The 27,377-nt window shown below is 40.2% G+C and overlaps 1 protein-coding gene across 1 annotated transcript; it reads left to right on the plus strand.

Moving 5' to 3' along the window:
* Window positions 1-3,435: 3,435 nt before the first annotated feature.
* Window positions 3,436-25,952, plus strand: LOC147152625 (oxysterol-binding protein-related protein 2-like). The gene is made up of 14 exons (XM_086049606.1): window positions 3,436-3,576; window positions 15,351-15,603; window positions 15,668-15,788; window positions 18,276-18,351; window positions 19,250-19,384; window positions 20,746-20,843; window positions 20,927-21,109; window positions 21,224-21,331; window positions 21,741-21,830; window positions 21,953-22,073; window positions 22,203-22,328; window positions 22,428-22,551; window positions 22,965-23,055; window positions 24,318-25,952. The coding sequence occupies exons 2-14, from the start codon at window positions 15,567-15,569 to the stop codon at window positions 24,418-24,420; spliced, it is 1,413 nt and encodes a 470-aa protein (XP_085905732.1). The 5' UTR covers window positions 3,436-3,576; window positions 15,351-15,566; the 3' UTR covers window positions 24,421-25,952.
* Window positions 25,953-27,377: the final 1,425 nt, after the last annotated feature.

The raw sequence follows: 27,377 nt of genomic DNA on the forward strand, positions 1-27,377 counted from the left end.
TGGAAAAGGTTTCACTTGTGTAATAGTCCATGTGTGTCTGTGACTTCGGATGTTGGTCTCATTAAAGTCAAGTTCTTTAAATGTACAACTGTAATCGTATCCCTCCAGCCAAAAAATCAACCGAATGTGTATCAACAGTCACCATGACAGTAATGAAAGTATTGTTTTTTGTACTAAAATTCACTTTGTGGCGCAACCGGGAAATCTTCCGTGATGCAACTAAGCTCCTGGGATGTTTCACAATAATTTCAGACACACCTTGGTGACCCAGCTGGCTGTGATCAGGATGACTTGCATCAAGGTAGCACACTATGCCACTCATCCCCCTTCTCAGCCAGAGCCAACATCTTTTTCAATAGCTTCCATGCTGTCCTTTTCAATATCATAATTCCAGAAAATCCAGATAACAGTAGTAAAAAAGTGTCTTAAGAGCATGAAGCGAGTATGGCCTCCTCCCAATGAGTCATGAAAATATTGGCATGCACAGTTGCAAATTCAAGAGTTCAAGGGTTTGGGGGGATAACTAACTGGCTTTTGTGTTGGTGGCAGTGTTGCAAGATCCTGCAAGCGGTGCCGTTGGTCCAGTCCTGTGTGGAATAGGTCATTCGGCCTTTGTTGCGGGCAATGAAGTTGTTAAACTCTGTTCTCTCCTTAAGAGGGTGATCCAAATCTCCGCCTATCAGAACTCACTCTCCCTCTCTCTCTTCTCTTCCCCCTCTCTCTCTCATTTTAGTCATTCACAATATTTTAGTCATTCACAATATTTTTTGCATTAAAAGTACAGGGTTGGTGTTAGCATCAGGGCGGATTAGGCAGGATCCTTTCAGGTTTCGAATTAGGGTTTAAATCCATCTCTTTTTCCTAAACCAACATAGTTCATAAAGATATTCATACGTCCATAAAAGTAGAATATAGTACTTAGTTTTCCTGATTGTAGTCCTGTACCAATTCCAAGGTCGAGTTGCCTATTGTGTCCCAATGTTATTATTATTGTCTTGTTGGCCTTGCAGCGGCTTGCTAGATAGAATATTATTGTCTGGAGCAGTCTTTCCCAACATTTATTGAGCCAGAGCACATATTTTACAATCGGAAAATCTCACAGCCCCCAATGTAAAAATGTCGAAAAAAAGTACACATAGCTACTGAAATAATAACAATCTTGCATCAATTTACTTACAAATCTACTTACTCATTGATAGTAGGCTAAGTTGAAAAAAAAGCTATTATTCTGTTGAATGATTGACAACAGGTGGCTGCACAAGTTACCTTTTAGCATCTAATGGAAGAACAATTGATTGTTTTTCTCAAACAAATGTACAAATACAAATTATTTGTGGTAACAAAATAGTAATATTTTTTTCTGTGGCACCCGTGATGACCTCTCATGGCAAACTAACAGTCTGGCACAGTAGTTGGGGAATCACTGGTCTAGAGCCAGTGTTGTCCCCTGTGGTTCCATCTTGTGGTGACTATTGGATCTTCAGTATTAACAGTGAGTAAATGAACTTCGTATAAACTTCTTTGTATAATACAGATGGAAGTATATGCTTTTCAAATCTATTACTCAAGAGGCATACTGTTGCACATTGAAACATGTATGTAAAGACAGATGCTTAAAACCTACTAATCACTCGTAATGATCCTCACGATGCAAAGAATACAGTATTTGTCATTTCTGAGCATGTTTTTGTATTATGCATGCTTGTGTGAGCATCTGCAAGTAATGTGTGTGACTGCCTCTTTGTCTCTGTGAGTCTATGCATGATTCTGAATGGAGACCATTTATTCCTCTGCTGTCGCCTAATGTTCTGTCCATCACATTCTCTGTTCTCTTTTCATGTCTTCTCATCACACTGTAATGGTTATTATATAACAGTTGTTGAAAGAAAAACACAGTTTGTATTTCCAATGCTGCCTACAACAACATTAAAGCATTACATTAAACAGCAAACTCACTTAGATAGCACGAGGTACAATGTAGTATATTTATTCAACCATACAACTGCAGCACCAACAATTTAAAAACATGGATGAGTCCATAAACGTGATCAACCCGTCAACATAAAGTTTTTAGCTCTAATCTTATAAAGTAAAAAAATATCAATGAGATTTGTTTTAAAGCAGGACTTTATGGATATATTAAAGACTTAAAATAAGTAATGTTGGTCTACCATCCATCCATAGTCCTAAGTGTGCGAGTAGTCAGTTCAATTAGAAAGTGAAGGCATTTCAAACCACTGCTAAAAAACATCACAAAATGTATGTGGTTCTACAGTATGTAAATCAACTTGTCATTTAAAAAAATAATTCCCCAGGCAGAAGAACAATTTAGAGAAGGAAGGCAGAAAATAAACTGACGCCAAGTTACCTAGTATATTGTAAAATACAAAATTAAAGATCCCATTTCAGTAGGCCATACCCAGTTTTTAATATACATGTGCTTCATGTCCAGTCCCTGTCAGGCTTTTATTGCTAATGATAGGTTAAAAACAAATTAATATCCTAGTTGTTCATAAGAAGTAAGCCTCTGCGAAGTACAAATGCCACAAATACTTGCTTACATGCAGTCTTGTATAAGTTCCATAATATCAATACTTGAGTAAAAGTAAAATAAGATTAACAGAAAATAACTGGTGGAAGTTAATGTCACCTATTAGAGTATTACTTTAGGTAAATTCTTAAAGTATGATACTGTCTCTGATATTTGCTTTAATATTTTCATAATTTATTTATTTATTTAAGTAAAATGAAAGTTCACACAAGAATAAATAACAAAGTACAGTACATGAACATTTTACTCAAGTACAGTAACGAAGTACATTCCGTACAAGACTGCGTGTATCAATAATATCAACGAGAAAGGGTAGCGCACATGTTCCACTTTTTATTTAGTGATAAAAAGCTTTTGGAGTAAGGTTTATCACCTTCTACAGAACGTCTTGGAGCTTGTCAGTACCCCTTGACCTGCATACTGTCCAAGGGTGTCAAACTCATTTTTGTCGCGGGCCACATCATCGTTGTGGTGTCCCTCGGAGGGCCATTACGACTGTGAACCCATACAAATGTATGACCGCCTTATCACATATACCGTACAAATTGATGGATAACTACTTTTGAAGTCAGAAGTCAGTAAATGGTTTGTTCAACGGTTTTTCACTGTATTTTAAAGGAGGGATTTGTAACAAATGCTTGCAATATCTCGTATATTCTGTTTAACAGTGAAGACAATTTGAAAGAAACACATCAAGTCAATACTCATGATTTGCCTTCGCGGGCCACATAAAAAGATGTCGTTGGTCGGATCTGGCCCCCGGGCTTTGAGTTTGACACCCGTGCTGTATACATTCCATATACGGTGCCTCCCCTACCCCTTCATTATGTTCTTGCCGACGACTTGCATTGTCATTGGACAATGTACTCCCACCCTCACACTTGATTGGCTGTCAATTATGTTAGTCATTCTTCCATTCCCGTCCCTTCGGCTAGCCACTTCCGCTTCTGTGTCAAACCCAAAAGCTCAACTGCAAGTTCCTTTTCTGGACTTGTCACAACATACACAGTGCCCACGCTATCCAGGTAATACATGTTTTCATGACGTCTCTTTTCTGTGTTTCTATTTTCATAATGGGTGTAATGGCTGAGCATTTTAATGGCTATTTTGTCACATGGAAGGGCTTCTGTGCTAGGTAGCTCTGCTGACTGTTAGCCGCAACGCTATCATGAAGGCTAGCTGTCAGTAGGATGTCCTGTCACTATTGGATCGGACATCTGGGTGTCCCATTATCGTTATGACGAACAATAAAGCTCCAGGTTGTTCGCCGGAATTAAATTTAACGTAGACGACTGCAGTTTGCTCAGAGTGATGTGTGTTAGCCAGATCAATTGTTGTACAATACGTGCTAATGATAGCAGCCAACTCAGCATTTGGGACAGTGCCCCTTTTTTTTTTTCTTTGGCAACACTGAATGAGGGTAGTTGCCTGCTGTTAATAAATCGAATGATGATACACACACACACACATCGGCAGATCCCAACTCCTATAAGTTTCCGTTTTGATCCGTTCAACGTCGAGTTTGAGATAAACCCGTGGACCACAGCCAAGTTGGAAATGGGACAGAATGTACTATTGATTTATGTAGATTTGCGGGAATCGCGCAGATCCCCGTGAGAATATCTCTGTTATCATCACAAAGCTCCGTGTTGGTTAAAGTTCCCTCCCGTGGAATTTAACTTCCTCAGCAATGCCCCCATGCCTGTTCAACTTGTGAATGTCTCCATCCAAATCTACATCTGACCCTCAGGAAACACATTGTTTTGCTCTCTTAGGTGGGTCATTATGGGTCATTGGCACTGAGGTCCATCAAGGTACATTGGGAAGCTATTTTACCGTACCTAGAAATTTGCTAATGCTACCGCAAAGCATTATTGGCTAGTGTGGAAAGGGTCATATAGGCAGGCACTGGCGTAGTTAGCTCCGAATCCTTTTTTTTTTTTAAACAACAAAGCAACTTTTTTTTTTTTTAAACAACAAAGCAACAACGCGAGTTGCTTTGTACTGCACTATGGCATATTTCTTCATGTAGTCTGTAAGTTAATACAGGGTCTGTGGCATCTAGGGCAGTCATTTATTCTTACAAATGCAGTTTTACAAACATTTGAATGCTTATTTATAATTTATATGATTTATATTATATTCAAAAGAAGTTCCGGATATGAACCTTATTGTTTGGGCTGGGCGATGTGGCCTAAAAAAATTACATCATGGTATAAATGAAATCCCTCTACGATATATATTTCACAGTATTAAGTGGCAATGTATATACTGTATGTTTAAGAATTTTAATGGGAGTATTTGTGAATGAGTAATAGGTTTAAATTTAACTCATTCACTGCCAGACATTTTCAGACTCCCTTTTACCCTAACGTTTGAAAAAATCTGAAAAAAATATAAATAAATTCCTGGAATTGAATGGCTGGACTGTGAAAAGACAAATAAATACGTCAATGGCAATGAATGAGTTAATTAATGTTTAAATTATAATTGTAAGAGCATTTATCGGACAGATCTCAAAACTCACTATTAAAACACAGTACTCTATGGTGCAAGATAGAATAAACACAAATACCACTGCTGTTATTCTAAACATTTAATATACTGAACCTGAAACCAACGGACAGAAAATAGTGTTCAGTCCAATCAAAAAGCCCATTTGTACAGTAGCTAATAAAGTCTGTTAGTTCCAGAATTGGCTGCAATAGGCTACAATGCCAGGAAATGACTTATTCTTTTGGATTAACAGCAACAGTTGGATACACCGGTTGATTGTGCATTTTGGCAATAGAAGAACATTTCATTTTTTTGCCTGTCAGTAAACGCCACTGGAATTGGAAAAATATATATTTCAGATTAGGGGTGGGTGATATGGCAAAAATACCATATCACAATTTTTAAAAAATAAAATCAAGATCACGATTTTATCATGATTCTTTTTTTACATCGTTTTTTAACATTTCTGACCATTTTCCTCATGTTAAACATATAAAGCATATTTAAAATGTATATAAAACTCTAAAGAACAAAAATGTCATTTTAAGACAGCTAAGCTTTCTGAACAGGTTTTAATTTGAACAGTGACAATTTTTTATCAAAATGTGCAGTGAATGTAAGGTAACAACATAAACATAAAAACACAGCTCGTAATGCAGGTCTAGTATTTTGAAGAGTCTTTAAAAGCCCTCGTTTTCCACTGTTTTAATGCGAATCATGTCTTCAGCAAGGTAATAAGTCACTGCCTCAATTACTTCTTTACACTACTTGCTTGTTTTTTCATATGGAGTGCGCTTGCTAAATGACTGTGTTACTGTGGGTTGCGTTAGCTTGGAGCTAGCGGCTGCCTCTGGCTACCATGTCTGATCTCCGTTTGCTTTGGCTGTCGGCGCTGACGTCCGAACAGAGTCCCTGCAAACTTTGCAAATAACTGGTTTGCGCTTTCTCCTCCGAGGAAAAGCCAAACCAAATCGACACTTCGTGGTGACTTTCTGCTGTAGCCTCCCGCTATACAAATAAACAGGGAGGCGGGGAGTGTCACGTACGGTGCACTGTGCGTGCTGTGATCGGTTGGTCGGGTATACGCGTCAGCTTTGCGCCGCTATAGAGCTAAACTGTTTGGAATGTGCCATGTAGGCGATCAAACGATCTTTCGGCTTTATGAGATCGTGAACACGTTAAACCGCTTAACGATCTAATATCGTCATCCCTATTTCAGATTAATTAAAAAATATCGAAAAAACACTAGCAATGATTAATAACGCTGTGAACTTAGTTCCTCTGTCTATCCTTTAACTTTTAACCAAAATTCGGACTTTTGAAAGGCCGTATCAATTGCCAAACAAGAAAACAAAACAGATTTCGCAAACAGCCTTGTACAACGGCACATTCTGACAGACGTAAAAGACATCTCATTTTTCTCTGCCACTTCAGATATGTGGTTGAAGGTGTTGTTAATATTTGTTGAAGTGCATTTTTTGTCTTGAGTCTTTTATTTATATTTTTGTCATCAAGATATCTTTATTCTACATTTCAATGTTCTATATTAATGAGAAATTGAGAATTAAAAGTTAATTTCTCTTAAAAAGAATCTACTTCAATTATTTTTGCTCTAATATTATCACTCCATCAGTGGCATAAAAATCATCACTACTATCGCTGCAGGCCTAGCCATATGTCACACAGTGCCTAGTGCCTACAGTAAGCAAACTTTCCAAGTAAGCGACGTTTCCAGCCGGCTAACATACTCATAGTTTAATTAGCGGCTCATACATTGATGTAGAAGGCAGCTAGTAGCCGCGAGAACTAATGTAAATGGCATGAGGTATTGACCATCAACACTGCATATTTACGGTTATGAGGGGACCCACTGGCTGCTGCGCTCCCTGCCTCCCAAGTTCCCCTCTTGGTGCTAAATTGAAGTATTTTACGTGATGGAGGGAAAAGTAAAGCCCTTCGTATCGGGACAACTCTGTTTTAAAACAACAACAAAAAAAAATCTGGAATATTCAGCGTTATGGGCATACCGAGTTGGCATTCAATGATTTCCGTGACATTCGGCAGCCCTGCATTATGCCACATAAATGGCCATTTGCACTTTTCCTTTTTTAATGTGTTGGATTGAAGTGCAAAATGTGAATTATTTTTGACTGACAAATTGTGATTCGAATGTCCTCCATGTCCTCAAGGCCACATTTCGACAGATTTGAGAGGAATGTTGCAGTGCCTAATGGCCATGTGTGTGACAGAAGTCTCTGCCATATATTATGAAATAAAATTTATTCAGCCAGTCAACTTATGAATGGCATATGTGATTGAAGGGTGCCTGGCTTGAATGCCAGGAAAAAATGCCTTGAAAAAATGAAATTTGCTTTCCGAAACAATTTTATAAAAACTAAAAGCACATTTTCACGAGCATTCTGCGTGTTTCATAAAATTGTCGCTGAGCTACATTGTACTATTTGAATACAAATGATCAGAGAGTCGCATAATGTATTGAATAATATCTCTCCATTCTTCTCAAATCCTATTACTACTGTACTACAAATCATCCTTTCAACCTTTGAGCAGGTATAGTTGGTATGCGCCAACTCGTTCTGAAGTTTGTGTGTTTTGTTAGTGTACAAGTGTGTGCGCATGTGTAAGCACCCTTTTCTCAATGAATTGATATCCTTCTGAGTAAGACTCATGACTTGAGTCGAAGGAAGCAACATTAAGTAACTTTGACTAAACCCCCGAGCTGCTTTTTAGCATTTAGTTATACACTGTAAAAAGCTCGTCTCGAAGTAATTAGTCTGTTTCCTGGAACAGTACTTAAAAAGGGACTACAAAACCTGATTATTATTTTTGTTTCAGCCTTCTTCGATCCTGAGCAAAATTAGTTTGTTGTTCAATGCATGGTTCCTTCCGGAGGGACAGGATGTGCTTGGAGTTTTATGTCGGTTTGTTTGAAGCTTACCTAACAGTCCAACTCTACCATGTGAGTTTTAACTCTTAAATTGTAAATGTGCTTTTGTCTGACACTGATGAGCGATCACAAATTTATAAGATTTTGTTGTTTTTAAAAAGGGGGTGAAGCTAAAAAAAGCCCCTAGCTTTTATTTCCATACATGCAAATTGATAAGAAACACTGCAAAATCAAAACATAATGGGGCCAAAAAAAACATTTTTAAAAAGAATATTCAGCTTTTCAAACAATAGCAGCTTATCATTTTTTTTCAAAAGTCAAGTCAACCCCAATATTTTCTTTACAACCATATGTTCTATGTGCCTCCACTTGTCTAAACATGGTATTCATATTAATATTGCATTTGTGGAATATGAGTTGAGCAGCAAAATCCACCCGTTTTTAGCCATCTCGGGGGGGGGGCGGCCATTTTGCTACCGTCCTGTTGCCTGAAAATGACAGCACAGTTGCTCATGGCTCAGATAACAACTATAACAGGTGAAGCTGAGCCATGTAGTGTTTCCGCGATACCAAAATTTTGAATTCGATACTATAACTGCAGAAAGTACCTCGATACCGGCACCAACCGGCTTTTCAACGAGGAGCGGAGGGGCAGCCAGCGCTTCTCTGCTTGAGGCCATCTTCCTTTTGCACGCATGCAGGAGGCATGCCACTTTCGGCGTTTCCCACATGTCGGAAGACAGGCGCTTTTGCGTGAATGTACACTTGCCTTTAAGACGGAGTTGGTGAGCGTGTATGTGTGGTTTTTTTTATTTTTATTTTTTTATTTTATTACCGGTGTTTTAAAAAAAAATTGGCATTGAACTGTTTTTGATGCCGAAAAGTCACGGTACGGTACTGGTATCCTGTGTAACACTAGAACCATGATTGGTTGTTACCTGATCCCTGAGCAACTGTGATGTCATTTTCAGTTGACAGTAATTGACAACATGGCCGCCCCTGAGATGGACAAAAATGGGTGTGCACATGAGGTGCCGTCGGCTCTGAGGGTGGTTAGCTTCCAAGAGCAGATGGTGCTGTTCTCCCCAAATGAAGCGCCATTGGCCTAGCTGCTTAAAGTTGTTGATCACGTGTTTGGGATCAGATCATGTGACCATTGAAGACGGCGACCTCTGAGTTAGATTCAAGTAATCTCGAAGCAGAAGAGTTGATGCATGGCCTTGTCGTGTTTGCGCTTCTCCTTTTAATTTGGGGACCTGAAATAGTAAAGGCAGGTGTAATCTTGCCAAAGATCAACTAATTTAACCTCCTGGAGAGCCTCCAAAATGTACTGACGCGGTGCCGGCATATTCGGTGTATGAAAAGCACATGTGCCATGGATAATAGCTGCTGTGCCACGCACACCTAGTGGCGATGGCACCTCAGTGCCGAAATTATCAAACATGTTTGATACTCGGCGCCGATGGCGCAGCTCCATCTGTGCTAAAAAAAAATGCGTGCGGATGGTGAAATATCGAGCGCGGATGGCTACGAGTACCGATGTACCGCTCCATGTGGCTTATCAAATATTCGACAACTGCTTCACATCTGTTTTGCATGGAGTCGACCAACTTCTGTTGCCCGTGAACTGGTGTTCCAAGACATTGGAATATGTCCCACACTTCCCCTTTAACACTAGGACTGACAGGATTTTCAAACTATTAGAACTACAAGAGCCGTCATTTTGACGAGTTGCGCTCTGACAATGACGTCATCGCCTATAATGATTATTACATGCTGCTGGAGTGCCTAATTAGGGTGTTTTGTTTATTACAATTCTGTTGTGTGTATCTTTTAATGGAAATTCTGTCATATAAATGAATCAGAAACAGTTGGAGTGCCTATATTGTGCCGTGGCCCTCTCGCATGTGTCAGCTGGTTTGGAGCTAAAGGAAAAGAGAGGCGTTGCAGAATTTACTGCACTTCTCTTCGAAAAACAAGAAATAAATCGGAAGTACGGCACACATGACAACTCCGTCCCGAGTGCAACGCACCACTCTTTTTCCATGGGGGAATTATGTCAACGAGCATCACAAAAGCTCATTATTTTATTTATTTTGACTTTCTGACATGCACTACCCACAATGTCATGACTAACACATTTAACAGCCTATTTTACCTCACGTAACACACGGCTTCTCTTGGCCGGGGCACATTCACTCTTTTACTTGGACTTACTTGTGTGTCAACAGAGCAATTCATTCTCAGACTCGTCAGTATTTTGAAGCAGCTGTAATGCCTTCTCTCCTTTTTTTTTTTAAAATAGATCATAATGACCAACAGTGTTTCTCAATCCAGCCACTGGTTGCTATGGAAACATGGTGGCATCCTCCCAGTGCAACGTGCGTAAGATTAAATTTGCAACATGCATGTTGCATAGGCTATTATCGCTATATCGATATTTTTCTCAATATATTCTGCTATCCTTACTTGCTTACTAGTTTAGCTTTGTTGGAGCTCTATGATAAACACCTCGCCTTCTAGTTATATAGGATCATAACATTGCTAAAACAACAAATCTGGTGGCCCAAGACTTTTGTGTATGCAGGTAGGTATAGTATCAAAGTGAAATTTTGGTATTGTTGTATGGCAAGTTGTAGAACGGATTATTATAATAATGATGCATCAAATTTATATAGAGCTTTACTTACTTACTGTTGCTATTATTCAGAACAAAACTGTAGGTACCAGTCTATTTCTCTTTCCATTTGAGTAACTCTCGATTGTAGGGGTCTTCCAAAATCATAAACTTAATCTTATGATAGTGGGTTCAAGACCTGAGGTCGCACTGCCTGGCACACTTGAGCTGTGGGCTACTGACATTTAAATTGTCTCCTTACAACTCTTGTGATTTTGCTGCTCATGGGAAATGGACTTGTGGTATGTTTCTCCATTTGTAAGTGTGTATGCGTGTGTGTGTGCGTGCTTTAATGTGAGGAAAGATGCGCGCATGTAGTGTCGTTAGTCAGTATTGATTGGCCCGAGTATGTATTTTAGTTCTTAGCCTCTTGATTGTTTCTTCTTGTTGCTGTCTTTTTTAACAGCACAGAGAGAAGCTTAGTTTGGTCTATACTAGATTTGTTGGAATTTGTATTATCCTTGGTAAGTTTGGCAATGGGGTTGCCATAGTGACCAATCTCTGTATTACTAGAAGGAAATGAGTAGGTGAGGCCCACAGAGTCAGGGGAATGTTCGGTGATGATGATAACAATAATGCTGATTATTTGAATGACTGTTATAATGATATTTATCAGAGCTGGGCACTTGACCCTTGACCTGGGTACCCTTCCGGCCGCGACCCCCCCGCCCTTATTCATAAAAATTATCACCCCCCTGGCCCCAAAAGAAAAAAAAAAAAAAAAGTGTTCGTGATTGACGCCGCCGCAAGAGAGATGCTAACGGCAGAGGCTTTTTAAGGATCATTAGCTGGCTAATTTACTATTCAAACCCGCTGTGGGAACGCTTCAAATACACTTGCGCCACTAGTACTTAACTACTTACCCTACTGCGTGTGCTTACTTCCATTGCGAGCCCCGGGGTTGGTTTTGTCATATTGTATAATTATTTGGGTCCAACAGACGGCCAGAAGTCGCAGTCAACAAGTTACTTTTTTATTTTACACACTTCCCCCCCCTTCACGACCTTCAAAATAAAAGCATACCAGCAGACCACTATACACAGCAGGTTTGCTACGGCGTATTTCCGGAAGTAGGAAAGACGCCAGAAGAAGTGCATGAACTCCACCTTGATGTGCCAGCGTCATCCTTGAGTGCTGCGCGCAGCTTAATATACTCCCGGACACAAGTTGTTTTGAAACAGTTGAATTCCAAGTCTGGGTGGCGTCGCTTCAAAAAGACAGTGACAACAATGGATATCGTGCCTGCTACAACCATTAAGGGACCGAGATGACTAGACTATGTATTTAATGTTATTGCCAAACTAGTTTGCTTTGCAGCAGCAACATGCTGCATGCTCTCCTCTCCGTGTGGGAAAATGTATGTCATCGCAACATGTGACATAATGGACCGATCAGAGCAGCAACAATTCCTGATGTGTGCGTGGCATGTGTCGCAGACCTGTCGCCAACAGCGCAATGCGTCGGTCATGTGAATCAATGTGGCAGTTGCCGCCGACGCGGGAGTAGAAAGAAGCCTAAAAGAAGCCTTTCACCGAGTAGGCTGGGATTAAATGCATTAGGGCCGATTAGTGGGCCGGACTAAAATCCATTTACGGCCATGCTTAATCCAGCCATTTTTAAAAATTTGTTAGCACCCACCCCCCGCCCCAAAAATGCTGCGCGTACCCTGACGACTGCCACGACGGCAAATTCCCTCTGACAATATTTACTTTACGGCGGCGCCGTCATGACGTGAGAATGCGTTTCCAATAGAAGAGCGTCTGGCAAGCGATTAACTGCTATTTTGGCGGATTTATTTACCAGTAATAGCATGAAGACAATGGGGGAAGCCTTGCTAAATAAAGTTCATTTACTGGGTTCTTACGGGGTCTCCTCTTTTTAACTTTTTAAAATGAGCAAAGACTGGGCTTTCTTTTGTAACAATTAAAGATGCATTTTGTAAACCAGTGAGAAAAGCCTCACTTTTTACTTCCTGGTCAGCTGCTATGTCAGCATTTCCAAATATGGGCACGCTGTTGCGTTGCTCGTATGATTAAGGGCTTGTCCGAACGTGGCGATTGAACAGATTACACTCGGCAAGTGAGGTACCAGGTACGGTTCGTGCATCTCACCCATACACTTTTTTGCAAATGAGATCCAGAGAAAAAACGTTGAATAGTGTTGCCTACCAAGTTCACTTTCAAAATTGGAGGGAAAAAAATCAGAGCATAACAAAAATGTGAAGTTCATCACAGGACGTTTTAACACCGTTTCTGTTGAATGTAATGGCAACACCACTAAAAAAACAAACAACAAAAACAAAGCTACAGCTACACGAGCACAATTACACAGCAAAACTAGCATATATTGTGAGCTCATATGCTGGTCAATGCTTGGAGGTTTTTTGCAGGGTCATTCTGCCTCATATGTTTGCCATCATTTCAGCAAGGCTACATATCTTCAGCAGTACTTCAGTTCCTGAACTTCGCAAGCACAAGTTGCTCTCTTTGAAAGGTCAGGCACTAAAGTAGACACATTTGTTCCCCAAATTATGAATTTGTTTCAACTTGTGTTCACGTTTGAACACTGCATAGGCCTAAAAAGCAATAGAAGGAAGGAGATGTTGTCAAAATATGCAACAGAGCTAGGGAGTGAGGGGACGGCATGGGCCAGTTAATGTGCGCCCTTATGCATAATGCAGCTCTTTGTAGTAACACTTTAAAAATGGTGTCTCTAGTTTTAATAAATATATTGATAAAATATGCAGTTAATAAAGGCAGCTCCGTGGTATCGCAGAAGAGAACAGTGGTGTTACTTTTTAAAAGAATCCAACAGTCAGTCGGTACTTGATCCAGTTAGGGAGAATCACAGAGATGGATGAAAACCCACTTTCTTGCTGAGTCTGTACTTTTTAAAAAAACTTATTGTCCTCCATCCTACGTCCCCAAAATGACGATGCGTTCCATCCCTGAGACCGAACGCCCATCTCTGGTTACAATGTTACATCAAGCTTAGGCCTGCTTGCAGACACGACCGTCCCTATATCCGTAATGGGACCAAGCATCAGCCACAATGGGCTTGCCTTTTCTTTCACCGTCATGCTGCCATGAAGACAGGTTTGCATCACATTAAGTATATTTTGTGAAATGCCCTCAAACTTTCTGACTCTGTTGCTAACTCCAGTTAGGCATGACACGAACCACAGTGCTTCTGGCTACACGACCCGGATTGCCACTACTTTGCATATGCGTCACAGACGGCAGATGTCCAGCAGCAATAGTGGGAGACGAGACAGTTGAGACAGTCTCTTGAGGGTTCTCTTTTGAGGTCAAACGGTATTTAATTTTTCACTCTAGGAAGTGTTTTACAAAACAATCATTCACACTGTTTATTGATTTCATAAAGGAGGAAACATACTGCTCTCGTTGTTTTCCCTTGGACATGGTCATTTAGGGTAGAAGTCAACTGCCAAGAATTTTTTTTTTTTTTTTTTTTTTGTCCTTCTGATAACTTTTTGTGCCCACCTTTACAACAGTATTGACGTCATCATACAGTCACCATAACTTGTGGTCAGAATGGTTGTGTAAGGAGTTTCTCTGTGAGAGTTTCATTGGACATACAGTATTTGAATGAAGATCTCTCATCATTTAAAGTGAAAAGGAAGTGTCGTATTGCTTAAAAATACAGATTCTTGAGTGCCACCACTGCCATTGCGTTATGTGATAAATGATGAGTCACTATCAGTAAACGTTCCTTGTATTTACCGTGTAGGCTGTGTCACAATAAAAATGTCATGCCACCTGTTTTGTTTTGTTCCTTTGAGCATTAGGGAGGGAGCAGAATGTTTTCTTTAGATTGTATTGTGTGGTTTGACTTGTGAACACCTGTGATTGAGCCACGATGACCATTGAATCCCATTGTCAGTTTAGACGGTTGCAGTTGGAGATGAAACGTAACAGTTAATATATCCTGACTATAGTGACCAAAATAGCACCGTTATCAAAATGATGATGATTGCGAAAATAAATGTACACCGAAAGTGTTGTGCTGCACCTAAAGCATTAAAGCAAGTTTTTAGTTCTACCATAAAGCATCAGTAACTATATGCACTGTTTGCACGTTTGAACATGTAAATAGCAGCAACCAGAGTGAATTTTAATGAACACGAAAACCGAAGAAAGTGAGTCTAGTAGTTCACTTTCACTGTCTGGTCCAAATCCATTGACAAATTTGTAAACTGTTTCTGTGTCCATTTTGGTTTGGTTTGTACTAATGCAAAAATTTGAAGTGTACCAAAGTGTGTCACAACAAACCATATGCCATGACACCCTTTACTTACTGATGCACTTTACAACTACGATTCAAGCACATCATCCTTGTTTGAGTTGTAAAAAGTGCTACTATTGCTATCACGTGTCTAAAAAAGGAGAGGCAGCCAGTATGGAGCATGTATGAGGATGCTAACAGTGAAATCAAAGATGTAATGCAACCCAAATCCAACCAGATTACCTATTAAAAATCACTGGAACATTTGGGGTTAATATAAAAAATATTGAGAATCACTAGTTATTTTTTTCCTCCTGTGAAATTAGTCAAGTCAGACAATTTGTTTTGTCATGTTGCTTTTGAACAAATTCTTGTGTCTCCACGTATTTCTAATTTGAATCATCAAAAAGAGAAACAATGTGTCCAATAACAGGGCATCAACTAACATCCAGCTTTGTCTATTTGTCAAACAGCATTTGCTGGGGTCCTTCTTCTTCCTCCGTAACATCCAACCTAAGCATTTTGTGGACACCAAGCACAAATACTGTGCTGTTGCTGTGGTGACGATCCAGTGGGGGAACCCTGTCCAGGTTTCTGTCCAGAAGAACACTTTGAGGTTGTCATCAGAGGGAACATGTATTAGAGGTTGACCAGTCAACGGTCAGATTTGTCAGTGTTGACTTCAGAAGATGAGCAATGAGGATGAGTTCTACGATGCCGTTACAGGTTAGTGCTCGATGTTTTTATTTACACGTCACAGCAAAACTGCATCACATGCTCTGTTTCATAGGCCTGGATTCGGACGAGTCATACGAAGGGGTGTCAGAGTCCAGTTACAAAGATGCACTGGTGTTTGATAGCAGCAAGAACAATGGATCAAAGCCACAGGAGAACGGTGTCAAGAAACACAGGTGATGCTGCATTCCTGAAACACCTTTCACACACTGCTTGTTTACATTCCACCAGAAATGATTCACACTCTGAAACAAGCTTTACTTTTTCTTTTGGGCATGATTAGAGTTGCCAAATATATACATTAAGATGTCACCATAAGAACAGTTTTTAAGAAAGTAATAGTTCATTCACTTTCACTGGATAATGCAGAATAGATGGATAGATGGAGATGCCTGTTGTTTCATATTTTGTGTTTCTAGTCTGTCTCAGTCCAGTGATACCAAGATACAGTAGCAGGTAAAAGTTATGGTACACAGTTTCATGTTGTTTCCCGCCTAACAGACAAATAATCTTCCTTTTTCTGATAGCAGACTAGTTGGACAACATGTTCTGCTTATCTACAAAATATGTACTGATGCGTTCTTCAGACTTGAGAGTGCTCAATCAGATACATTTGCAGGAATACACTAATCCAACGCCTGTACACATTTTGTTGTTGTTTTTGAACCTATCCACTTGTTGTGCACTTCCTATAACTCTCAAGATGCCACCAAAACCCTGTCTGTGTCGGAATTGGTCTCAGGGCAGTATGTGAAAGTGATGCACTTGGACGTCAGAGACAAGCTTCGATTGGGGGATTATTTTTAGGAGCATCTTTCAGGGCAACGTGCATGGAAACATGCACTTCAGGTGCTTTTTTTTTTTTTTAAAGAAATCAGAACCGTTAACCATTCTTTTTTTTATGGTAGGATAAGTTGACACTTTTTTTTTGTCTCAGACTTGACTCGGACTTGGCCTTTGGACTGGCAAAATATTTTTATGGACTGGACCGTGTACATCCTGTGTTTTTATTCCTGACAATAATTAATGTTGTCCTTATTATGCCATAAGAGATTGCATTACTGGTACTTGTTTATTATATATTCACAATATCTAGGTGGGAATCGGGGACCGCAAACTCTGCTGCAGCGACACGAGCATGTTCGTTCATTCAATAGCTTTGAGTTCAGTTCAGTTTGCTGCTCCCCAGCGCCCAATCTCCTCCTCGTCTCTCCCCTAAGGTCAACCACCATTAATGAAGTAACATTGTTTTTGAAATTGTTTTAGTTTATATGCACACACGGTTAATAAACCAAAGGGCACCACGCCGTATAAGCAGAGTTTTGAGCAAAATGAATTTCCTCTAATTTGGTGGTCGCGAAAATAGTATTTTTCTGTGTTAAAGTTTACTCTTGATCTCATCTGGACTTGAACTTGGACTCGGACCTTTGTGACTCGAACTTCACCTGGACTTGATAAAGGTGGACTTGGCTGCAGCCCTTGTCCCTTGCAACGATAGCAACAGTTTGGGGTGAAAGGTAGTTGCACAACGTGTATTGCTTAAAGCGGGAGTCTACAATCCTGTTCCTCCAGGGCCGGTGTGCTGCCAGTTTTCCATCTCTCTCCCTGCTACAATACACATCTGATTCAAATGATCAGGATCGTCATCCAGCTTCGGCAGACCTTGCTGATTATCTTTTTATATGGTTGTGTTATAACTTTGGTTAATGCTAATTGCTATCTTGGTTGACAGTTCAACAGCTGTGAATAAATCAATAGACTCACTATTATCCAACCTTTTTTGCTTGGTCCCAGCAGCTATTGGAAGCTGGCTGTGTCGTTTACCTCGCACAGCTGGAAGTGCCTAGCTTGTTTGGTGTGACCGCAGCATTAGGCTAGTAGGACTACATCTCCCATAATCCTTAGACACAGAAGCAGGAAGTAATTCCAGTATGATGAAAACAGACACCTGCTAGCAGTTAGATGCGGCTCAGAATGAGAACGCGAACATAATAGAAAGGATTTTGAAATAAAGACGACAGCTGAAAAGCTGATGTCTATTCACAAGGTGTGCTGTATTACAAGGTGCACTGTAGATTTTGGAGAAAATTAAAAGTCTTAAAATGTGGCTTATGGTCCAAAAAATACGGTAGTCTACTAGTCTTGTCCACGTTTCGCTCAGTATCTGGTTGAATGTACAAAATGGGTACAGCTGTAGAAAATAACACTCCTCCAAAGCTTGGGGGTGGACTTCATTAGTGTATTTTGTGGTAACTACCTGGAAAAGTCCCGGGAAGTGCTGGAAACTAATTTCAAGAAAGGAGTGGGAACCCTGATCCAGCCGTTGGGCAATCAGTGAGCATATATGGGACACGCATTTTGGGTAGGGGGCTTTCAATTGCTCACAGTTTTCACTATTTCCGATAGGGCAATACAATATATTCCAACAATGCTGTTCACGGAAGCTGTGGTATGTCCCAGCTGATTCAGTGTAAAAGCCTGCGTCAGAGGCCCAACACTTGAAAACCCTTCAACTTGGTGTGTTTATCCCTAATTTAAATTGTGAGCTACTATATGATACTTAGATTAGCTGTAACATTCTATAGATGATCTGCCTCCTTTTTATTCTGTTTTCTCTCCACTCACCTATGGTCTTTCCATTTCTTTTTTTTTTTTCACTCCAGGACGTCATTACCTGCACCAATGTTTTCCAGAAACACTATTAGTGTCTGGAGTATCCTAAAGAAATGCATCGGAATGGTAAGGATGCAAATTTATCCTATCTTACTCATTTACTTTTTCTACTGTATATGCTAGTCATTGCCAAAGTTTTGTTGTTGCTGGTTCCCCCCCCCCTTTTTTTTTTGTATATAAAACTTGTGCACACCTGCCCCGACCGACTCCCTGCCCCCTAAACCTGTTGACTAATCCAGCCCACCCCCCAAAGTCCCACCGCTAAACCACACAGCACATTATAAACCCTCCCCAATTTGCAAATCACTATTTGCGAACTCAGCCTCTCGTGTCTATGTATCTTTGTGCTCTTTCTGTAATGCCCTAAGGTGCTGCCCAAATACCCTCCTCCTTCTAAGTCGCCATTTTGGCAAAGTTAGAGCTAGCATTGGTCACCAGTTATAAGCATTTGTGGCGAGTCTTGGTCCCTAGCCCCTGCTAATGGCAAGGCTTCACGTGTGGGGTTGTGTATAAAATCATTTATTGGACAAATTAAATGAACTAAACTAAAACTGTAAATAATATACACAGTATTCCCTATTGATAATGAAATAAACAAACAGCAAATTACATGCGCAGATTTATTTTTAAAATCCTGACTGCACAAGAATGAACTTTCTGACGTTCAACCCAGTTAGAGGCAATTGACTTCACACATGCTTTTGCACTCACAGCTTGTAGGTAGCAAATAAGCCCTTGTCATCTGTCAATGTGAAGAAGAGGGGGAAGAAGTATTCTAAATGTGAGTTGCTAAAACCTATAGCAACAGCAAAGCAACGTATTTACCCATATTGTAAACCTTGGGAAATGATATGATGATGATTTCATCATTGACATGATTGTGCTTTCTATTTGACAATGCAACACTGGTAGTTGTAGCAATAAACCGAGTGGTTTACAAACTTCATGTCTTCTACTTTTTCAGGAACTCTCCAAGATCACAATGCCTGTTGTCTTCAACGAGCCCCTCAGCTTCCTGCAGAGAATCACAGAATACATGGAACACACTTACCTCATCAACAGAGCTTGCTCGCTGTCTGACTCCATCGAGCGCATGCAGGTCAGACACTGAGACTGCCTTAGACAGTGAATTGACTGCGTCAACAATAACACATTACAACCCCTTTTCTCATCTGCATGAGACGGTACGGCCCGGTTGCTTTTAACAGGACTTTTTAAATGGGTGACAAGTGTGCTGTAATTCTTGACCCATGTTTTTGCTGTTGTTGATTGTTTATACTACAGCATGTCACAGACATACTGGGTTTTAATTTGTGGTAAGAAAAAACAAAAAAACGCCACACATTGTTCCCTCGCCACTTTGTGGCCATAATTTCATGTATTGCAGTTTTGCCTCGCTATTTTGCAGGTTTTCTCAATGGCATTTTTCTTCCTTCTAAATCGGACCAGTCAAGAAATGTCCTTTTTTTTTTTTTCTTTTTAAGGGGAATTTGTTTTACAAAAACCAAGATCATGAACATTAGGAATTCACTCTTATGCCATGTCATTGTTAACGCACAGCGAAAACTACAATTACAACAAAAACAACAACAAAAGTCAGCTATCAGCTAGACCAGTGGTCAGCAACTATAATTACTTAAAGGGCCATTTGGACCATCTCCAACAAAACCAAAACACTGAGCGCCACAAAACCCCTTTGACATTGAAAGTGAGGATAAGACTGCATAAATTTGAAATATTTATTTATTTATTTTGCCTGTGTGTTTAAAACCTATAGTGTGTTGAATTTATGAAATCAATTAACTGCTACGGAGAACACAAATCGTTTTGTTGTGGGTGGGGTGTGCAGTCAGCTGTCAACATGAATTAAAAAAGACAGTTTCACTGAACAAAGTCAGATATATATTTGCAAAAAAGTAGCCAGGTACGAATATTTCTTACCTGCTTAAAGTGATTTTTGCACGTGAACCTCGTTACATCAGGGCTGTAGTCGTCACCTTCACATTTACACAACATTGTAAACTGTCATCTGTGAGGTTTGAGTGATGTTTGTTTTTAACAAATGTGTATAGCATGTAATATTTAACTTTCTATTTCCTTCAGAAACTTTTCTTCCCTTGGGTGTTTACCCACCGGCTCTCAAGCGGCTCAATAAAACTTGGTGCCAGGAGTCTCACATTGGCAATTGTGATGCAAATTAAAAAGTTGTATTTTAATGTTACGAGAGCACCATGATCTTAAAATTGAAACATCATTTGAAAAACAAAGTAACTTTTAACCTAAACACTCATCTGTTTTCCAAAGTCACATCCGCGGGATGAAAGAGCCACGGTTTGCAGAGCCCTTAGCTTGGCAAAATACTGAAAGCTGTGAGAGAAATGCCTTTGAAAAAGCATTTACGTGAGTGACGTGAACATGAAAAATAAAACACACTCATGCTGTCCGTAATTGTTCCTTCAGGCCGTCGCTGCCTTTGCTGTGTCAGCAGTTGCGTCTCAGTGGGAGCGAACTGGAAAACCCTTCAACCCTCTACTCGGGGAGACTTATGAACTCATCAGGTACACACTCGTACATCTCCACATACTGTATGTCTTTTGAACATGAATGCGTTCACCCTTGACGCTCCTGCGCGTGGAGACAGAGAGGATCAGGGCTTCCGGCTGATTGCAGAGCAGGTCTCCCATCATCCACCGGTGAGTGCCTTCCATGCTGAGAGCCTGGCAGGAGACTTTGTATTCCATGGCTCCATATACCCCAAACTCAAATTCTGGGGGAAGAGTGTTGAGGCAGAGCCCAAAGGGACCATCACTCTCGAGCTACTTAAGTAAGTCAAACAAATGCGATGGTTACTTTTGCCATTCGAATGCAAAGGTGATTCCTGATTCACGGTTGTCTGTTGTATCTTCTCATCATGTCTTTTCCTTCTCTTCTATCCAAGGCACAATGAGGCATACACATGGAGTAACCCTCACTGTTGTGTGCACAACATCATCTTGGGCAAACTTTGGATCGAGCAGTATGGCTTAGTAGAAATACTCAACCACAGGTAAAGTCTTCTCACCTTTAACGCACTCGATGTAGTCGTCCTGCTCCTTCGTCCTCGTTGGTATGACTGCTGATGCGCTCAGTGCAGCGTGGTTGTCGCTGTTACCCCTCCCTCAATACGATACAGAACTGGAAAAACGACGTGCAAACGTCTCATCCAAAATGCTTCTCAAAACAATCTCAGTCAATGCAAGTGCTTCTAATCGAACATTTGTAATCCCTGGATTGCGTTAGGAGGCTTTTGTTATCCCTGAAAAACTCGCAAACAATTTCATATTCACAGCCTGCATGTTTTTTTTTATTATTGGTGACGTACTAGGTTTGATTTCTGTGTGTGTAATACTTAGGTCGCATACAGTTCGTCATAGTTTAGGAAGAGATGTTAAGTGCTTACACTCTTGTCTACACAGCACTGGAGACAAGTGTGTGTTGAATTTCAAGCCTTGTGGGATGTTTGGCAAAGAGCTGCACAAAGTGGAGGGATACATCCAGGATAAGAGGTTAGCCTTCATAATTGTCTTTGTCAGCCGTGATATGATTTCTCATGTATTGTATCAAGTTTTCCGACTAATCTGCCTTTGTAATCGAATCCTTCTCTCGTGCCGTATTTGTCATTGGGCAGTAAGAAGAAGCTGTGTGTCATCTATGGGAAGTGGACTGAGTGCATGTGGAGTATTGATCCTCAGTCTTACGAGGCTCACAAGAAGGCTGAGAAGAAAGGAGACAACAAGAAGCACAAACATGTAAATGGATTAATCCAGTCAGAATCCCGCAAGTCTCTTGTGTTGTGTTGACGCAGCCTTCCTCATTAGCACATTCTTGGTAGAACGTGTCATGTGAGTTCTCAATCCATTTTAATCCCCCTCCCCCAGGAGGAGCCAGTAGGATCGGAGAACGATGATGCCGATGACATGCCAGAGGTCCAAGAGACGGTATCGGTCATACCAGGAAGTACTCTGCTGTGGAGGATAGATCCTAGACCAGCTCACTCTGCTCAGGTATAGGAAAAAAAAAAAAAGAAAAAAAACCATCTCCTCACACATTGTACAAAGGCAGCAATGTGCACAAACTCTGAACAGATTCTTGTCTGTGTTCAGATGTACAACTTCACCAACTTTGCAATGTCTCTCAATGAGCTGGAGCCAGGCTTCGAGGCCATTCTGGCCCCGACGGACTGTCGCTTCAGACCTGACATCAGAGCCATGGAGAATGGCAAAATGGGTAATGGCAGTGTCTACCACCAGTGCTTTGGGGCGCCCTGTAAAATAAATACGTCTGGGTTGGAAACCCTGCTCCAGCCTTCCTGTGTGGAGTTTGCATGTTCTCCCTGTGCTTAACGTGGCTCCCTCCCGCGTTTTAAAAACATTCATGCTATCTTAATTCAAGACGTCCATATGCCACTTGCAGATCACTGGTGACCACTTAGCATTATTTACACATTATTCTTACACCAGTCGGGGGTGGTCACTGCCCCTGCCATAAATCAGCTGGGATAGGCTCCAGCTCTCCTGCCACGCTCGCAGACACGCTCTGGTTTAGATAATGAACCGCTGTCGCCATCTGCTGTTTGTCTCTGTAACTGCCTCATGTGAAAGACCCAAACGGCGTCCATTGTGCCTGCTGTGGTTTTGCAGAGGAAGCAAGCCAGGAGAAGGAGAGGCTGGAAGAGAAACAGCGAGCAGCCAGAAAGCAGAGAGCCAAGCACGAGGAGGAGTGGTCGACAAGGTTCGGAAGAGCTCTCACTGGATTTCGCTTTCACTCAGTCGCTCTTTCTCTAACACTCAGTCTTTCTCTCACTTTTTCTCTCACACCGGAGATGGGAAGTAACGAAGCACAAATACTTTGCTACTCTACTTGAGTAGGTTTTTCCCAGTACTTTGTAATTGACTGAGTATTTATTTACTTTTTTCCGTTACATTTTAACACCAGTATCTGTACTTTTTACTCGATACATTTTCAAAACAGGGTCGTTACTTTTGTTCTACATGACGCATGATGATTAGAAAATAGATTAGACCAATGTTCGTTGGCTCCGCCAATCATATGGAGGGTTACACCCGGTCCTGGACATCCCAGCTGTGATTGGCTCTATCTCAAGCTATAACATCACCCGAGAAGACGCTATGCAACCCACTACAGATAATTTAATTGGAAGGTGAAAAGTAAAATGATCGACGGCGTGGAGTGCGTCGTCAAACAATTCTTGGCAAATGTATAGTGCCTTGTGTGTAAACCTAAAGTCCACAAGCTTGCCGCCTACAAGAATTCCCCGTCCGATCTGAGAAAACATGTCGTAGTAAAGCTAAATGATTATCCTTTCATTAACTTGGCCCTGGTTAATGACGTTAGTTTAGCATGACATGCTGTATTAGCGTGGTACACCATTTTGTTCCATTTGTTTGATCTCAGGAAACCTTGAAATTTTGAAGTTTGAGAACTAAAAAAACAGTCCAGACATTTAAGGGGTGTTAAGTGACGACCTTTTAAATTTAATAGCCTTCAAATTATATGACATGAAGAGGAAACATCTGGTAAACGTACTTTTCACTTTTACTCACAAGTACATTTCAGAGCCTGTACTTTTTTACTTTTACTTGAGTAATTAATTGAAAGTAATTCTACTTGTACTCAAGTACAGAATGTCAATACTTTTCCCATCTCTGCCTCACACTAACTCACTCTAGCTAGCAACATGACATGTGGCCACCATCTTTGTGGAATTTTCTACAAAAAAACATGTAACGCCAGTGTGCCCATATTTGAAAGTGCTGACTAGGGTTGGCCGATGTCTCATTTTTTGATCGAAATCGCAATGCCAGACAATACCAAAAGCTTTGTTTTTTGGCGCAGAAGCAGCATGTTACTTGTTGACCATTCATGCACACCACTCGCGAGCTGGGGGAATGAAAGTATTCTTTTTCTCCAGCTCTGCAGCGCTTCCCTTGAAGTCAAATTCTGTTCTAGCATTGTTTTATTTTATTTTAAAGGTGGTTCCAAATGGGCACCAACCCAAGCACTGGCTCCCAGGACTGGAACTACTCTGGTGGTTACTTCAGTAGGAACTACCAAGACCTGCCTGACATCTACTGATGAGACTGCTTGCCTTCACCCTGTTCCCCTTCCAGCTCTTCCACACACCTTGTCATAACTTGGAGGGACGCACTTAAAAATGTAACCCCTTCACCATTGCACACATCCAGCGCAGATAGGAAAGACTTACACAGAGGCCTCTCTTGAACAGTTGCTTCATCTTGACTTGCTCGCTTCTTTCTTCCCCATCAAGGGCTTGACGTCAACTTTATTTGTGTGACCTGTAAATGTTTTGCCATCGCTTATTGTTTCTTCCATATGTCACTATTTGAATGGCCCGTGATGGAATGTGTGTAGTATTAGTCATTAATGCAACATTCTGTATAAATGGGTTTGAGCAACAGAATGATGAATTTAAAGTGTTGGTAAAATATGTCCTTTCCTACCATGCTGTCAAGAAAATACACCTGACTGAATGTTTAAGATGCTGAAGATTTGCAAAATCCCAGATTGATTGGTAAAATATGTCCTTTCCTACCATGCTGTCAAGAAAACACACCTGACTGAATGTTTAAAATGCTGAAGATTTGCAAAATCCCAGATTGATTCCAATCCAGTGTCAAAAAATTGTGACTGTATTGGTATGTAAAGACACGTATGACTGTCATCGTAACACGACTAAGAGAAACACCTCAGTCAGGTGAGGGTAATATAACATTCCATGTTTAATATTCTTTACATTTAGATCAGTTTTGCAGCAGACCACCAGCACACTGAGTTTTTATTTTACTTGTCTTGATTGTTGCAAAAATTAAACAAAAAATACCTCAGCTATTGTGCTGACTGTGGTTGTAATAGTGCAGAAATTCCAAATATCTCAACCAAGAAAATATATGGACTGCGATTGTTTTTGTTTCAGGATTACAGATTGTAAAAAACAAACGTATGAATTCTGTTGAATCGTGGCCAAACTCCATTCCCCCCCCTTCCCCAATAACCTTCTGTATGTTTTTTTTAAAGCACTTAACCACATACACCCATTAGACTTATTTGTACATGTTGTCTCTGTGCCTGTTACATCTGCCAACTTTTTTTTTTTTTTTGCAAAGACCTATCTATGTGATGTGTAGACAAAACACTAAAGTGGGGCGCAGTGTTGGGATGCACAAGATTTGTATGAAACACAAAACGGTACAACGCTGTCATCTATTAACAATTCCAACAAACGGGCCATCGAGGTCAAATCCTGTGTGTTTGTTTTTGTTATTTCTCCAACAAGTCTTCTGTTGAATTTTAGCCTCCTCCTCTTGGACTATCAATGTGGTTGTTGTTGTTTGTGTACAAGTGTTACACAGAGGTAATCACATGCAAAATGAATGACACATTATTTTGTGCAATTGATTTATTTTTATAGTATTTAAAGCATTTTCTTTGGTGAGACCGTACCACCAGATGTTTTATTTTTTGGTGGGGGACTGTATAATAGGCATAGGCTACTGCGAACAGCTTGATAGACTCTTGGACAGGAGAATGTCTACTAATAAAATCCTTAATTTCAGTTTTGGATGGTTCCTTTTTTTTTTTTTTTTTTTTTTCAAAACAAAATTTAAATAAAAGAGCAAAGAATATTTATTTTTCATGTTTAAACTGACATTTTGCATCTAATTGAATAGATGCAGACATTCTTCTTTATAGATTGATTTTCAGATACTCAAACAAATTTCTACACAGTATATAGGCCTACATGTTATAAGAATCATTGGTCAAGTATTGGTGACAAAATACAGCATTCTTTTTTTTAATCCTACTATTAACTTTTGTTGAACATGTTCAGACTGAGCTAATGAACTAGAATAAAATTGTGAAATTTTCAGGTTTGGGTAAATGTCGTTTTTCTTACAACAATCAAAATTGATTTAATGTGTTTTGCAGAGCTCTTCATAGTTGTCCTTCACTTACATCTTACAATGATACTGTTGTGATATTTCATAACAGTGTTTTTCAAACTGCCGCGAAATATTGTCAGGTGTGCCGTGGGAAATGATCTAATTTGTGTGCCTGTGCGGTCTAGCGCCTGGCAGCGTAATCATGTCTTTACTACATTATAGTACTCTTCCATACCAGCAGGTGGCAGCAGCAGGTAGCCAATTGTCTTTGTTTAGAGACAAGCGAATTAGTGACGCATGTTTATCCAAACAGGCCCATGTTTCACATTATCAATATGAAACGTTATAAAATACTTTGTTCTTTGTGTTTATTTGATTCCTATTCAAGGCGTTATAATATTACGTCACACTTCAATGTTAAAAATGCTTATATATAACATCTTGTTAAACTAAGCTTTTTTTTCACAATTTCAGCTGCTGGTGTGCCGCGGGATTTTTTTAATGAAATAAATGTGCCTTGACTCAAAAACGTTTGTAAACCATTGTTTCATAAGTTAATTAAAACTATTAAATGCTCCATAAGAACCCTTAAAAGTGGTCCAATAAAGCAATACAATATTATATGGTAAACTAACATAACGTGGCTGTCCTGTGAAAAACACTTATGCCCAAATTTGGAAAAAAATTTAATTTTCACATTAACGCGATGTCTGTAAACACCATTCACGTAAAAATAATAAAATTGAAAAAAATGGACATGAGTGTTTTTCACACGATAGCGACGATAAGAGCTGAATGGACTGCAAGAGTATGATAGATACAAAGTCAAAACAGTTTTTTCGTTTCCTGAAGCCCCAAATTCAGAGGGGTACATGTGAATGATGGGTCAACTTGGGCGGACGTCCACGTTTAACGCCAGCAAGGTGAAGCTTTTTACCTTCATATGTAGTAAACATTTCGTTAGGGGCCATATGGTGGTACAGATGACAATCCGACCGATCCCTTGCTACTTCCCACTATATCGAAGAGATAAGCCATCATTTCCATCATTTTCTTTTTTTTCCCTGCCTGATGTCAATGAATGACGCGGAAAAATATAAATGCAGACTGTTTTGTACTACTGAGATGCTC

Source organism: Filicampus tigris, chromosome 1, assembly GCF_054856515.1.
Source record: "Filicampus tigris isolate MCC_2025a chromosome 1, RoL_Ftig_1.0, whole genome shotgun sequence".
NCBI classification, from domain to species: domain Eukaryota; kingdom Metazoa; phylum Chordata; class Actinopteri; order Syngnathiformes; family Syngnathidae; genus Filicampus; species Filicampus tigris.